General features: G+C 39.6%; 1 protein-coding gene across 1 annotated transcript; it reads left to right on the top strand.

Moving 5' to 3' along the window:
* Positions 1-1,414: 1,414 nt before the first annotated feature.
* On the top strand, positions 1,415-11,428 carry LOC120561257 (Golgi-associated plant pathogenesis-related protein 1-like). Its single transcript, XM_039804294.1, has 6 exons — positions 1,415-1,494; positions 1,690-1,716; positions 1,895-2,104; positions 7,351-7,428; positions 7,653-7,802; positions 11,251-11,428. Exons 2-6 carry the CDS (start codon positions 1,710-1,712, stop codon positions 11,253-11,255), a joined length of 450 nt encoding a protein of 149 aa, XP_039660228.1. The 5' UTR covers positions 1,415-1,494; positions 1,690-1,709; the 3' UTR covers positions 11,256-11,428.
* The last annotated feature ends 1,316 nt before the right edge of the window (positions 11,429-12,744 follow it).

Genomic DNA, 12,744 nt, shown 5'->3' with positions numbered 1-12,744 from the left:
TGGTTTAAACTGTTTCATTTTAATCAGAAGAGAAGACACAATTTACAACTAGTTCTGTTACTATTTTATTTTTTTTTTTTAAATACATTTGAATATTTTTCATAATAAAATGTATTTTGATCAAACTTGTCTGGACGGGCCAGTGAGTAAAGTGGGTGGGCCAGTGCCGCCCCGACCCATTGCTGACTACGCGCCTGCACCGTACGTATGCCATAATTACTACAGCCTTTAGAGGTCGCCGCCTAACAACAAATGTAAATGTGGGTCGTTATAAGCAGCTTGCAGAATGGACCTATATGGCCGTTGTCTGGGTGGGGACGGTCTGTGTGTTTCATAAGCCTTGCCATACTTACCATCCATCCTTTTCACTCAAAGTGAACCATGACACCAGATTACAAAACAGGCTGGCTTTAACTCTCAGAGGTCTGAGGATGCACCCCCGTACCAAAACGATGCTTTAACAATGTTTCTGTTAATATCTCAGCGATATTTCGGCACAGAAATATGGTAAGTTCTTCATACCAACTCTAAACTGGCGCCTGGTACTATGCTGGAATGAACGGCAAAAGAAACAAAGTGAAAAGACATCAGTTCCTCTGAGAAGTTCTACTTTTTGATATTTTTGATGTTGTGTTTGTGTGTGTGACTGCTTTTTATAACTAAATTCTCATGTTGTAATGTAAAAATGCAGTGGTGGAAAGCAACTAATTATGTTTACTCGAGTACTATACTAAAGTACATTTTTGAAGTACCTGTGCTGTACTTGAGTATTTCCATCTTTTATCTGTGTGCGTTGTTGGATGACGTTTGGATGACAACACAGCCTTAACCCTTCTACTGAAGGGCAAACTTTTTCAGTTGGTGTCAAAATGCACTAGCGACACAAAATCACACCTACATAAGAGTGTCACTTCTGATGATGTGATATTCATAGTGGGACTCTGCAGTGAAGCATTGCGGTGAGCAACTCATGTCACTGTGGTTAGAAAGACATTTGCTGGATTTGTGGTAAACATAAGCATGGGGCCTAGAAGTATTGTTTTATTAGTGACTTGATGAAATCCATGTGTGTTTGAAGTCTTCTGTTTGACTATGTTTATTTCAGGCCTCAACTCGGCGGATGCTGTTGGAGGGCATGAGAAAGGAATCGATTCTTTACAGGAGGGGACATGGCCACAACCTGTTTGACAGGACCACTGCTCTCTGATTACATGTTTTCTTTGGCAACACGCCTATCTCCTTCTCTTGTTTCTCTATTATTATTCCTTTCCCAATGGCTTTCAGAATTCGCATGTGAAGGGATGTGGAATGTCCTGAAAACAAGTCATTTTCAAAAAGGATAAGCAGCACAGTGAAATAATTACAGGCAAGGGCTGGGGGTCCGTCTCCTCCTACGCATCGACGAGGAGGGAGAGGTCTCGCTCATAAATACTGACTTCAAGACAGCAAAGGGAACTGTATCTTCACAGGACATCCCTCCAGACCCTGAACCAGGTAAGTGCTGGAGATCACTGCAGTCATGACTGTATGAAATTTCTCCTTTCATCACCGCCACGCTAACAATACATACTTTTAATTTAATTTGGAATCATTTATTTGATTTTATGGTTATTTTTTCACTCTGTATTTTTGTGTTTTTAGGGTGAGGGTTATTTTGTAATTTTAAACTCTGTTCTTATTTCATTTCAGCCTTCATAACCACAGGCACAATGGCAGGTTAGTGCATTGTTTGCTCAGGAATTATTTTCCATCGTATATTATTACAGGGCAGGATTCATCTTGTGTACATCCACAATGTTTAAAAAAAAAAAAAAACAGCCTCAGTGATTGCACAAGACATGTTTCCTCTAAGCAGTAAAAACTTATCAGTTGATATCGATTGATTTCTCTACAGATGCAAGCTTTCAGCAGGAGTTCATGGAAACCCACAATGCCTACAGGCTGAAGCACAACACGCCCGAGATGACCCTTAGCAGCGAGCTGTCTGCTTCAGCTCAGAAATGGGCCGATCACCTGCTGGCAATCAACACCCTGCAACACAGTGACACTCAGGACGGAGAGAACATCTACAATATGCGTAGCTCAGCAACCCTTAAACTGACAGGTGAGTTAGAGACCCAAGACCTTTCTTTTCCATATCTTTTATCATTTGCTTTAATCAAAATGTACAAACCACTTCCATTCCTTAATTTCAAGCTGGTTGATTTATTCCTTCACCTGCTAATGTAGGACTGTAACTATTGAATCAAAAGTTCAATTACTAAGCAATTAAACACACCGAGGGGTTCTACTGCTTGCTCTGGTATGACCAGTAGATCATGGTGGCTTATGTTAGATACTTTAAAGGAACACGCCGACTTATTGGGTATTTAGCTTATTCACCGTAACCCCAGAGTAAGACAAGTCGATACATACCCTTCTCATCTCCGTACGTGCTGTAACGCTGTCTGACGGCTCCAGCATTAGCTTAGCCCAGCACAGATCCTGCAGGTAACTGGTTCCAACTAGTCTACTGCTCCGAATTGTGCTATATAATATAAACTATATTCTCAGACAGGCTTGCTGCGAGCATATCACTCTGCCCAAGTACTATATTCTTCCGCCTGAGAATATAGTTCCCGGTTTGTTTACGGTTAGAAGATGGCTGTGTCTTATGTTAACGTTTGTTTTTTGTACACGCTGTGACTCTAAAAATCACAACATATAAATAGGAACATGTTGGCGTTATTTTGTCACTTATTCGGAGCAGCAGGATTACTGGAACCAGTCACCTGCCTGTTCTGTGATGGGCTGATGCCGCTGGAGACGTCAGACAGCTTTACAGCACGCACTGAGATGAGAAGGGTATGTATCGACTTGAATAACGTGAATAAGCTAAATTCCCAATAAGTCGGCGTGTTCCTTTAAGACATTCCTAGCCTGCATTGCCAGACCTTCCTCCACAGCGCTGCGGAGGAAGGTCTTTCTAGTCCACATAGCAATCCGGGATGGGAGAAAAACGTGCTCTGGTTTGTTAGCGTTTTCTTTAAACCAATCATAATCATCTTGGGCGGTGGTAAGCGCCAAGCGGAGCCACGTTGCCGCTGCAAAATAGCCTCGGGAAGGAACTTGTTTTGGTGGAACGTGTACATTCAAAAGTTGTTTCAGTGGTGCAACAGAAAACTCAGATTGGGCAGATAAACTAGCTAGCTGTCTGGATTTACCCTGCCATTTTGAAACCAAAATAGGTGACCTACTGAATCGTGTAGATTCGATGAGAAAATGTTTAGGGGGGGGTGGGAGGGTTAAGTACTCGGGCCTGGTGCTCGATTTCTGGCGTATGACTATTTTAGAAAAATAAATAAATTAAAAAGTCCACATGGGATTTGTTTTGATGCGCTGGATTTAACCAATCATCGAACTTCCACCTACCAATGAAATGAGTTCTAGCCAATCAGGTGCAAAGTAGGGCGGGTCTTTGCCGAAATGTGAGAGTGCGGTGCCGGTGTGGTCTCCGTGGTAGAGCGGCTAAAAAAAATGGAGGCAAAGTTTATCAAACTTGGAGCATGTAGATACAGGCAGCTTTAGTTGAGAAAGTAGTTAAAACAAATGGCGCTGGGCATGAATGGAGGACAAAAGGAAAAGGGTGGAGACGGGCAGCTCATGTTGAAGGAAGATACTGTACGGCAGCAGCGGTAAGAAAGTGCTTGCTAGTCACAAAGCTTTGGTCTGTGCACTCTGTAATAGGAGTACGTTACCGGCAACGACCGCTACCGTTGCGACTGCGACTGTGCCTTCACTGACCGACCGTGATACAAACAATATGTGTGTGCACATTGATAGCGGAACATGATTTGTCATTAACGATGGCCACTGTGTAAAAGCTATCTGAAGCCCAAACTGCCTTGACAAAGCTGTCTGTTTGGAATCAGCATGGCAGGTATTTAAACATAACGGCCTTGTCCCAGAGTTTAGACGTCTAGCTATACTAAAAGATAAACAATGCGACGTTTTTAATAAATGTAAATAAAGCAGCTAATATCAACATGGACAAAATCATGAATGTACTAATTCGCTTTTTTGATGATGACCTGGCCAAAGTAATAAACGTTTAGTTTTCACAATGATTCATTGTAGGATTATGATATTATTGCAATATGTAAATCCACAGTGACTCTTAATTTAACATATGGTTGGAAGAAGTAAAAATTTATCCCAAACTTTTTAGTTTTTAAAAATTATGACTTTCCTTATTGTGTAAAGTCAGAAGGACTTTAACTGTTTTTCCAGTCAAATTAACTATATTAATATTACACTGCTGGTTGGCAAAAAAATGCATCTCAAAATGCATCAGATTGATGCTTTAAAATATGGAATATTTAAAATTTTCTTCCGGGGGAGCATGCCCCCGGACCCTGCTAGAGGGGTAATATCCTTCTCACCTTTTTCACCCCTGACCCGTTTTCATGCCTGAACCATAGTCCTCATAAATCGACTGAAGTTTAAAATTACAATACAAAGAAAGTGGAAGGTAGCGGAGCATCTGAAAATGGACATCTGAAAAAAGTGACATCTGGCCGAATTTCCAGCAGAATGAGAGCAATCCTGGAAGTTGAACATCGTGGATATAGACTAAGCCATTCCTGACTCAGTTCTATGAATGTATCACTCTTCTGTACTTATTCTAGTGTTACACTATGTTTTACCAATTACCACCCACCTGTAATTTAAAGAAATAATGTAGCCATTTATATAATTTTTTTTTTTTAATCGCTACTTTGCGATAGCAGCTGAACGGAGGGGTGTCAAACTCATTTTAGTTCATGGGCCACATCCCCCTAATCTTATCTGAAGTGGGCCAGACCAGTAAACCACTCCAGAAAGATCTGAAACTTTTTCTCGTCAGCGTGTACAAAAGGCCGTCAATCAGGAGTGATTGTTGTGAGTAGGCTACATGTTAGCGCGGACACGCACCTCACACCGCACGCACCACCCGGAGAAAAAAGTGAGAGAAAGAAAAAGGAGAGGTTGCAGTTCGGACGATGACTATCCAGTTGAGATTGTGCGTGTGTGTGTGTGCGTCCTCGTGATCTGACCACACACAAAGACACGTAGCGGAGCTACCCATGTTTCTACTGTTGCTTAATTAAATATATCCTCAAAAGAGAGAAGTTGTCTGAGTCGTGTTTTAAACAGACACACCTGGGGCGAAGCTGGGAACCAGAATCAGCTTTAAATACAGTCCTAATCTAGTCCTCACTAACATGGGCCCAATTATAGTAACTACATGAAAACTTCACTGTTGTTGCATGAAATGTCGTTGGTGTTTAGCCTACATCATCATTTTCTATCATGTGAAATAAGAGGCCAAGCCAGCCTGGTTGTGAAGCTGCAGACAGATCCCCCTGCTGCTCATAAGGTGCCTCTGCACCCCTTTCGTTTCAGACCCTCCCACCAGCCTTTGGGCCACGCCTCCTCCTTTACATTGACATGTGTCAAGTCCAAACGAAAAGGCAATGTTAAATGGAAATTAAAAAGCTAAATATTAAATCCAAATGAAAATCCACGGTTAAATTGAAATTCAAAAGCCAAATGTTAAAGGGGTGATAGAATGCAAAACCGATTTTACCCTGTCATAGTTGAATAACGACAGTTTGGTGGGTAAATAGGACATACATAGAAGCTCAAAATCCCATTGACACCCCTTTACTATGAAAATCTCATATTTTGAAACTGCCGCTGAAAACGGGCGAATCTCAACAAAGCTGGAAGTTGACGTCAACCTCCCAAAAACCGGAACCTTTGTCAGCCCATGGGTGTATTAAGAGAACGGTCACGCCCCAACATTTACATAGGCTACACAACTGACCTGAGATCAGGTAGTTTTCTGAATCTAGCTAGGTCACGCAGATCTCTGCTATTCCATTACAAAATTCACTTCTGAAACTTTTTTATGCGAGAAATCAACCATATATAGCTCAAATATGGGCCGCTTTACGAAAATGGATGGCTAATTGCAAATTTTCTCCGACTGTGTGTCGGAGTTTAGTGCCGGTGTTGGTGCTGCCTGGGTTGCTACATCGCCGACTTGACCGCATTGTCAGCGAGCTTGTTACGGCCACAATCTTTTACCGCAGCCCGCAGGTTCCAGTAAATCTTATAATGGGTATGTGTGTTGACTTATTTAAACAAACAATCAGGGAAATAAACGCCTCTTGTCCGCGAGTCTCATTGATAGAGACGCGGTGAGATGGAGTCCATCAATGAGAGCTAGCTAGCCTCCTCCTAACTCTGACATTCACAAAAATACATTCAATTTAAATCCGAAATCGGACAAGTGTTAGCTAAGCTTTGTAAGACCGACATGTCTTACCAAATTTGCAATTAGCCATCAATTTTTGTAATGCCCATATTTCAGCTTTATATAGTTGATTTCTCGCTTAAAAAAGTCTCAGAAGTGAATTTGGTAATGAAACATTGCAGTGTCTGGAATATGAGATTCTGTCGCTTCTCTAATGTATGTGTATTGGGGATTCGCTCAACCAATCAGCGCGCGTCTCTAATGTGTGCGTATGGCAAGTCGCTCAACCAATCAGCGTGCAGCTCATCTAAATATTCATGACCATACCATATTTGGAAGAAAAGCTCTTGTTACAAATAGGGCCAAAACACAGGGATGCATAAGGGCCAATAAAATATCAACCAGGCCATTTTCAGCGCAACCAATGTTACATACCCCATTAGGAGACCATAAGGAACAGTGTGAAATACCCTATATAATCATTCTATCACCCCTTTAAATGAAAATTAAACGCCAATGTTAAATTGAAATTCAAAAGCCAAATATTAAATGAAAATTAAAAGCCAATGTTAAATTGAAATTCAAAAGCCAAATATTAAATTCAAAAGCCAAAGCCAAATGGAAAATTAAAAAAAATATATATATTTTTAATTTGATCTCGCTTTAAAAAAAAAAATATTTTTAATTTGATCTCGCTTTGTTTTCTCTTTGGACTTTCAATTTAAATTATGAATAAATATTTCCTCCATAAGAGACAGGGGTAATATTTCGAGATATTCTATTCTCTGTGATTAAAGTGGTGAATTTGGAATTGGAATTAATTACTTCTCTGCAATTTTCACACTTTGCAAAGTCATCCAGTGGGCCTGATTGGACCCTTTGGCTGGCCGGTTCTGGCCCACGGGCCGTTTGTTTGACACCCCTGGGCTAAACTGTCCTTCACCAACTGCAGTTCAAATCAAACTATCTGCCTTTAGAGTAACTCTGTTTAGGCTATGAAGCTCAAACTTCAACTACCAATTTAAATGTTCATATTATTTTCATTCATTTTTGTCTCCTCCATGTTTTAGGGAAAGAAGCTGTAGATTCGTGGTACAGTGAGATCAAGGATTACAACTGGAGCTGCCCTGGATTCAACAGCAATACTGGTAAAACTCAACCCACATCATGATGAGTTCTAAGAAGTTTGTAAATAGAAATACATTTCAAATGTGTGAATCATTACAAATATATTGTTACATACACGCATATATCTGCATCCCTAAAATATGTACAGTACCAGCCAAAAGTTTTGGACACTCAAGTAAATGGGAAAGTATGTCTAAACCTTTGACTGGTCTTTATTTATTATCTGCTGTGTTTCCTCCTGCAGGTCATTTTACTCAGGTGGTGTGGAAAGACAGCAAAGAACTGGGCGTGGGCATGGCCACTGATGGCCACAAGGTATTTGTGGTTGGGCAGTACCGGCCAGCTGGCAACATGAACATGCCGGGATACTTTGAGAAAAACGTCCTACCAAAAGGTAACATATTACCACAATTTTGCTGATGAGATAAAGCACATTACCTTACAAGGCAGCAGAAGTCAACTGTACACGTCTGCAGCCCCAGAGGGAAACGAAAAGTATCTGTTTAACCTTTGAGAATTTAATTTCCCAGAAATGTTGTAAAGGCAACATAATTAAGCCTTCAAGTTATGGATTAGTCCAAATTAGAGACTACGTCACACCAAAGACCATGGTGGAAAGTAACTCATTTACTGTACTTTTGAGGTAATAGTATTTTACTTGAGGACTTCCATTTTATGCTACTTCATACTGTTACTCCACTACCTTTCAGAGAGAAATATTGTATTATACTTCACTACATTTAATTGACAGCTATAGTTACTAGTTACTTTGACAATTGAGATGTTAAATACAAAACCTATAATCCACTTAAATAAATAGGATGTGAACTGTGATATTCCTAAATATCCTAATAATATATGGAGTAGTTAAAATGAGTTCCAATTTGAATAGCTACAAAATAAAATACCGTTTATATCAGTAGTATGCAAATATATATGTGCATGTAGGCTATATATATATATATATATATATCCTACATGCACTCTGAAAACGGGGCAAGCATAATAATTACTTTTACTTTTGATTCTGTAAGGACATTTTGCTGCTTATTTTCATGGTCCATAACTGATATATTTCACCGTAAATCTACAGTATTATACTGGCAGCAGCTTAGCCAGTAAACTACTGTTTATTTATAGTTTGCATACTGTTTTTATATTTTAAGGCATTTTACTGTAAATAGACATACAGTTTCTTACTGTATTATTTGAATTTACACTAATATACTGGCTGCAGTGCAATTCCCGCCTTTTCCTTTATTTTCCCAAGATGCATTGGTATTAACAATAAATACCTGTAATCTGTAACATTCACATATAGTGCTGTACTATTCTTTTCTCCCAGAATGCATTACCATTTACAGTTTGATCCTGTATAACATTAAAATTAAAACAGTAAGATAATGTGAGATTTTAGCTACATCACAACAACAATCCAAGGTTTACAGTGTATTTTACTTAGTAATTTTTAAACTGCACTATTGATATTAATCAATTTGTACATTACACTATTTGTCTGCTTTAGCTTTAGAATGCACATAGCACAGATAAATGAATGCTGCAGCTCCTTTTAGCAAAGAATGTGTTGTGAACTTGTAGTTGTGGGTCACTAGCAGTCAGGACTCGACTGGCCATCTGGCACACCGGGCATTTTCCCGGTGGGCCGACGCACTTTTGGGCCGAATCGCCGATATAAATAGGCCTTTTTGTATTTTTTGGCCAGGCCGGCCCATAAAGAACTCACAGCGGCCCATTGGTTAATTTTCTTTATTGGCACTGGCCTGACCCAATCAAATCCAGGAAACTCCTTCCCCACTCCGGGCCACAAATTTACGAATCCCACTATGGCCACGCTTCACGACCCTGAGACACGAAGCTGAAATAGTTATCCTGGAAGTTTAGCATTCACGTTAAAATGGACAAACGACCACCAAAGTGCAAGGGAGGTACAGAGAAATTACAGGAGAAAAAGATTAAGAATCTACAGGCGGATTCCTCAAAATGTGCTAACATTTCTGACATGTTTGGGGCTGTAGTAGCTGCTTCAACATCAGCAGGGGCGGATTGGCCATCGGGAAAACCGGGAACAATCCCGAATGGCCGGTCCATTTCAGGCCGAACCGGCTGGTGGTCAACACGTTGTTGTTTTTTTTTCTTTCATACTCTGAAGTGCATTGTAGTTTTTGAGTATATGAGTGTGAGTATTTGTAACTATTTGATCACTCTAACAGACTGTGCACATGACATGCTGGTATAGCAGTATACTGTTTTGCTGACCTGGTTGTGTTCAGTGCAGTGGTGACTTGCTTATACAACCCGAGGAGGCAGGTGTCATTCTAAAGTTTCTTCAAGGTCTTCAGCGTAATCTGATTCTCTTTATACCATAAAAACACTATTAGAATTAAAATAACTGCAAAAAATCCTTCTGCTCGTGCACCAAGGACACTCGCGTAAAAGGCCTCTCCATCTTAAAGTCCCGGGCTGAATTTCAGTCCCAGTACAGCCCTGAACATCAGCATTACCTGAAGTAGAGGAGGAGGAGAGGTGGCTGGCTATACAGAGAAGCAGAAACAGCATCATAACAGGGAAGAAGCTGAGGAGGAGGAGAGTGACCATGACAGGGCCATGGGAGCGAGTGAGGAAAAGATGGAAGAGAGAGTAGGCTAGATAACGATGTTGTAAGGAGTAGGCAAATTAACTGTCAGGAAGGGAGGGAGGCTTTGTTTTTTTTTTTTTTTTTTTGTGTGTGTGTGTGTGTGTGTGTGTGTGTGTGTGTGTGTGTGTGTGTGTGTGCGTGCATGTGCATGTGTGTCACGTCATAACGATAATAAGCAGTTTGGCTGTAACATTAAAGTTAGTGGCTGTCAGGTAACCTAACTGTTTAAGCTTACATTGAAAATGCTAGCGGTTAGCCTGTTGGGTAGCTGAAAAGTCTGTGTGATCTATAAAGTCAGGGATGATACAAGCATCAGTGTTCCTTGAATGGCTTAATTAGCTTCTCTTTTATTGGTGCTCTTTTCCAGGGCATACACTACTCTCAGCTTTACTGTAGCTTTTGGGAAGGGTTATAGTTATGGTTATAGTATTTAGCAGACACTTGTGTCCAAAGCGACAAAATATGAATCTTACAATAGTTAAAATTAACAGTAAACAGTTTTTAAAATTGCTAAGCCAATATTAAGCAAAATAGTAATAATAACAATAATGGCAATACAATATCAAAAAATAATAAAAATACCATTAATATAGAAATCATAACTCTAAGAATGAATGAATTATTTAAGTGTAAGAGCAACAGATAAGTCTTGAGAACCCTCTTGAAGGATCCAAAACGATCACATGAACGCTAAACACTAGGCAACTCATATAATAGAATGCACACATATTTTAAGAGGACTGTCTGCAGGGAATGTGTCTGACCAATCACGGTTGGTGTGGGCTGCCTGGGCCAAAAATGCCAGGGCCGATTTTTTGTCCCAGTCCAGCCCTGCTAGCAGTTGTACCTTTAACATTTAGCAAAAAACCTTTATGTCATAACAAACATTTGTGTTGGTAGCAAACTTTCTATACACCTGACTCCACCCTTAGGGGTGCTGCAGGAACCACTGAGAGGAAACTTGCGTAGCTTTTTAAAGTAAACCTGTTGCCACAACAGAAAGCAAAATATCTCAGTGTATCATCAGGGACAGATGTTTCCTCTGATGCAGCCCTTTTTCAGTCAGCTAGATGGATTTTACTCATTCTTATCTGGTGCAGGTTTTAGGAATACACAATGGCCTACTGTGGTTACTCTTCATCAGTTGAACAACATACCTCACCAGTATTTTACTGTCACTTTCCAGCGTAAAAGACAGCTGGCAGAGAGGTGGGTGGAGCAGACAAGACTTCCAGTGAGGAAGGTGCAGTGAGCCCAAGGAAAACTTCACACTGCTCCTGATCGTTGACCCCAACACACTGTTGCTAAATGTTCCATGTTGTAAAACAAAGTAAAATACATCAAATAAAACATGTTATTGTGCAAAAAAATTGTCTCGGTTGATAATTTATTTAATAAATCTGTAGTTAAAGTGACAGTTTAAAGAAACTGAATTGTAGTGTTGCAATCGTGATTAACTAAACATGACTTCTTCATGTTGGTGGCCCTTTAAATAAAGTGCTGACCTGCTCCATCTTTAACATTAATAATGGTGGCATATGCCCCAATCTTTGTGACACCACAAATAAAAATAAATGTCAAGACATTTCTTGTGTTCAGACATTTAGAAGTTAGTAAAAAGTAAAATTATCATAATTATCATAAATATACTGCTTGGCTGAGCATTGTTCTCAGACATTACTGTTTAAATGACTTATGTTGTTGTGAATATAACAAATATAAAAATGCATCTGCAGTATCCTGTATTTTGTGTCAATGCGATGACCTTAGTATCATTTTGCCAACCCACTCCTTTATTTCTTAATACATTTAATTTTATTCCACCATTAAATATATCACATTGTATAAATGTTAAAGACGGACCAGGTCAGCACTTTATTTGAAGGGCCACAAACATGATGAACTAATGAAGATGTAATGTTTAGTTAATCATGATTAAAAAATTTTAGAATATATGTACACTGCTGTGACTGATCAGTTTTGTTGAAGAAGATATGAGCATCATTAAAGTGATGGTTTCCAATCCATCGTTTTATGAGTACATAAAATATTTGTACTAGTGTAGAAGTTTGGTATCATTTCGGGCATTATTAGTGGGGTAACTTACGAGATACAAATGTGGATCCATTAGCGCCTGCGCTAAGCTATTCAGCTGATAACGCTACTCTATGCTAACTCTCCCAATGTTCAACCCAGGTGAAAAAAGCTTCTGGGGTGGTGTTTGGCTCGAGGTCATGGTGCAAAGGACCCTAGGGTGAAATTACTCCAAACCATCACTTTAAATACATCAGAAATCATGATGATTCATATACCTTAATTGATGCATTAATTAACGTATTGTTTCTGCATTAAGTCATGCATGAGATACTTTTAATCCTTGTACATTACTGATAGATCATCATGTACTACATGAATGAATGCATGCTTTTTCATGCATGACTTCATCCACGATAAATCGTGTACCATTATTATAAAGTGTTACCATTGCAATCAGCACTGAGCTATATACAAATTATTATTCACTAAACCAAATCATCACATCACATCAATCGTCACAGATTCCAGGAAATTTCTGAATATAGAATTGGAAAATGCAAATGCCTCAGGCTCTGGATGAGGATGATGTAATTTTGCTCTTATTCTAAGAATTAAATCCTAAGCAGACTGACATTGACTCTTC

This window comes from Perca fluviatilis, chromosome 6, assembly GCF_010015445.1.
Source record: "Perca fluviatilis chromosome 6, GENO_Pfluv_1.0, whole genome shotgun sequence".
NCBI lineage: Eukaryota > Metazoa > Chordata > Actinopteri > Perciformes > Percidae > Perca > Perca fluviatilis.
This window is presented reverse-complemented; position numbering and strand designations above follow the sequence as displayed.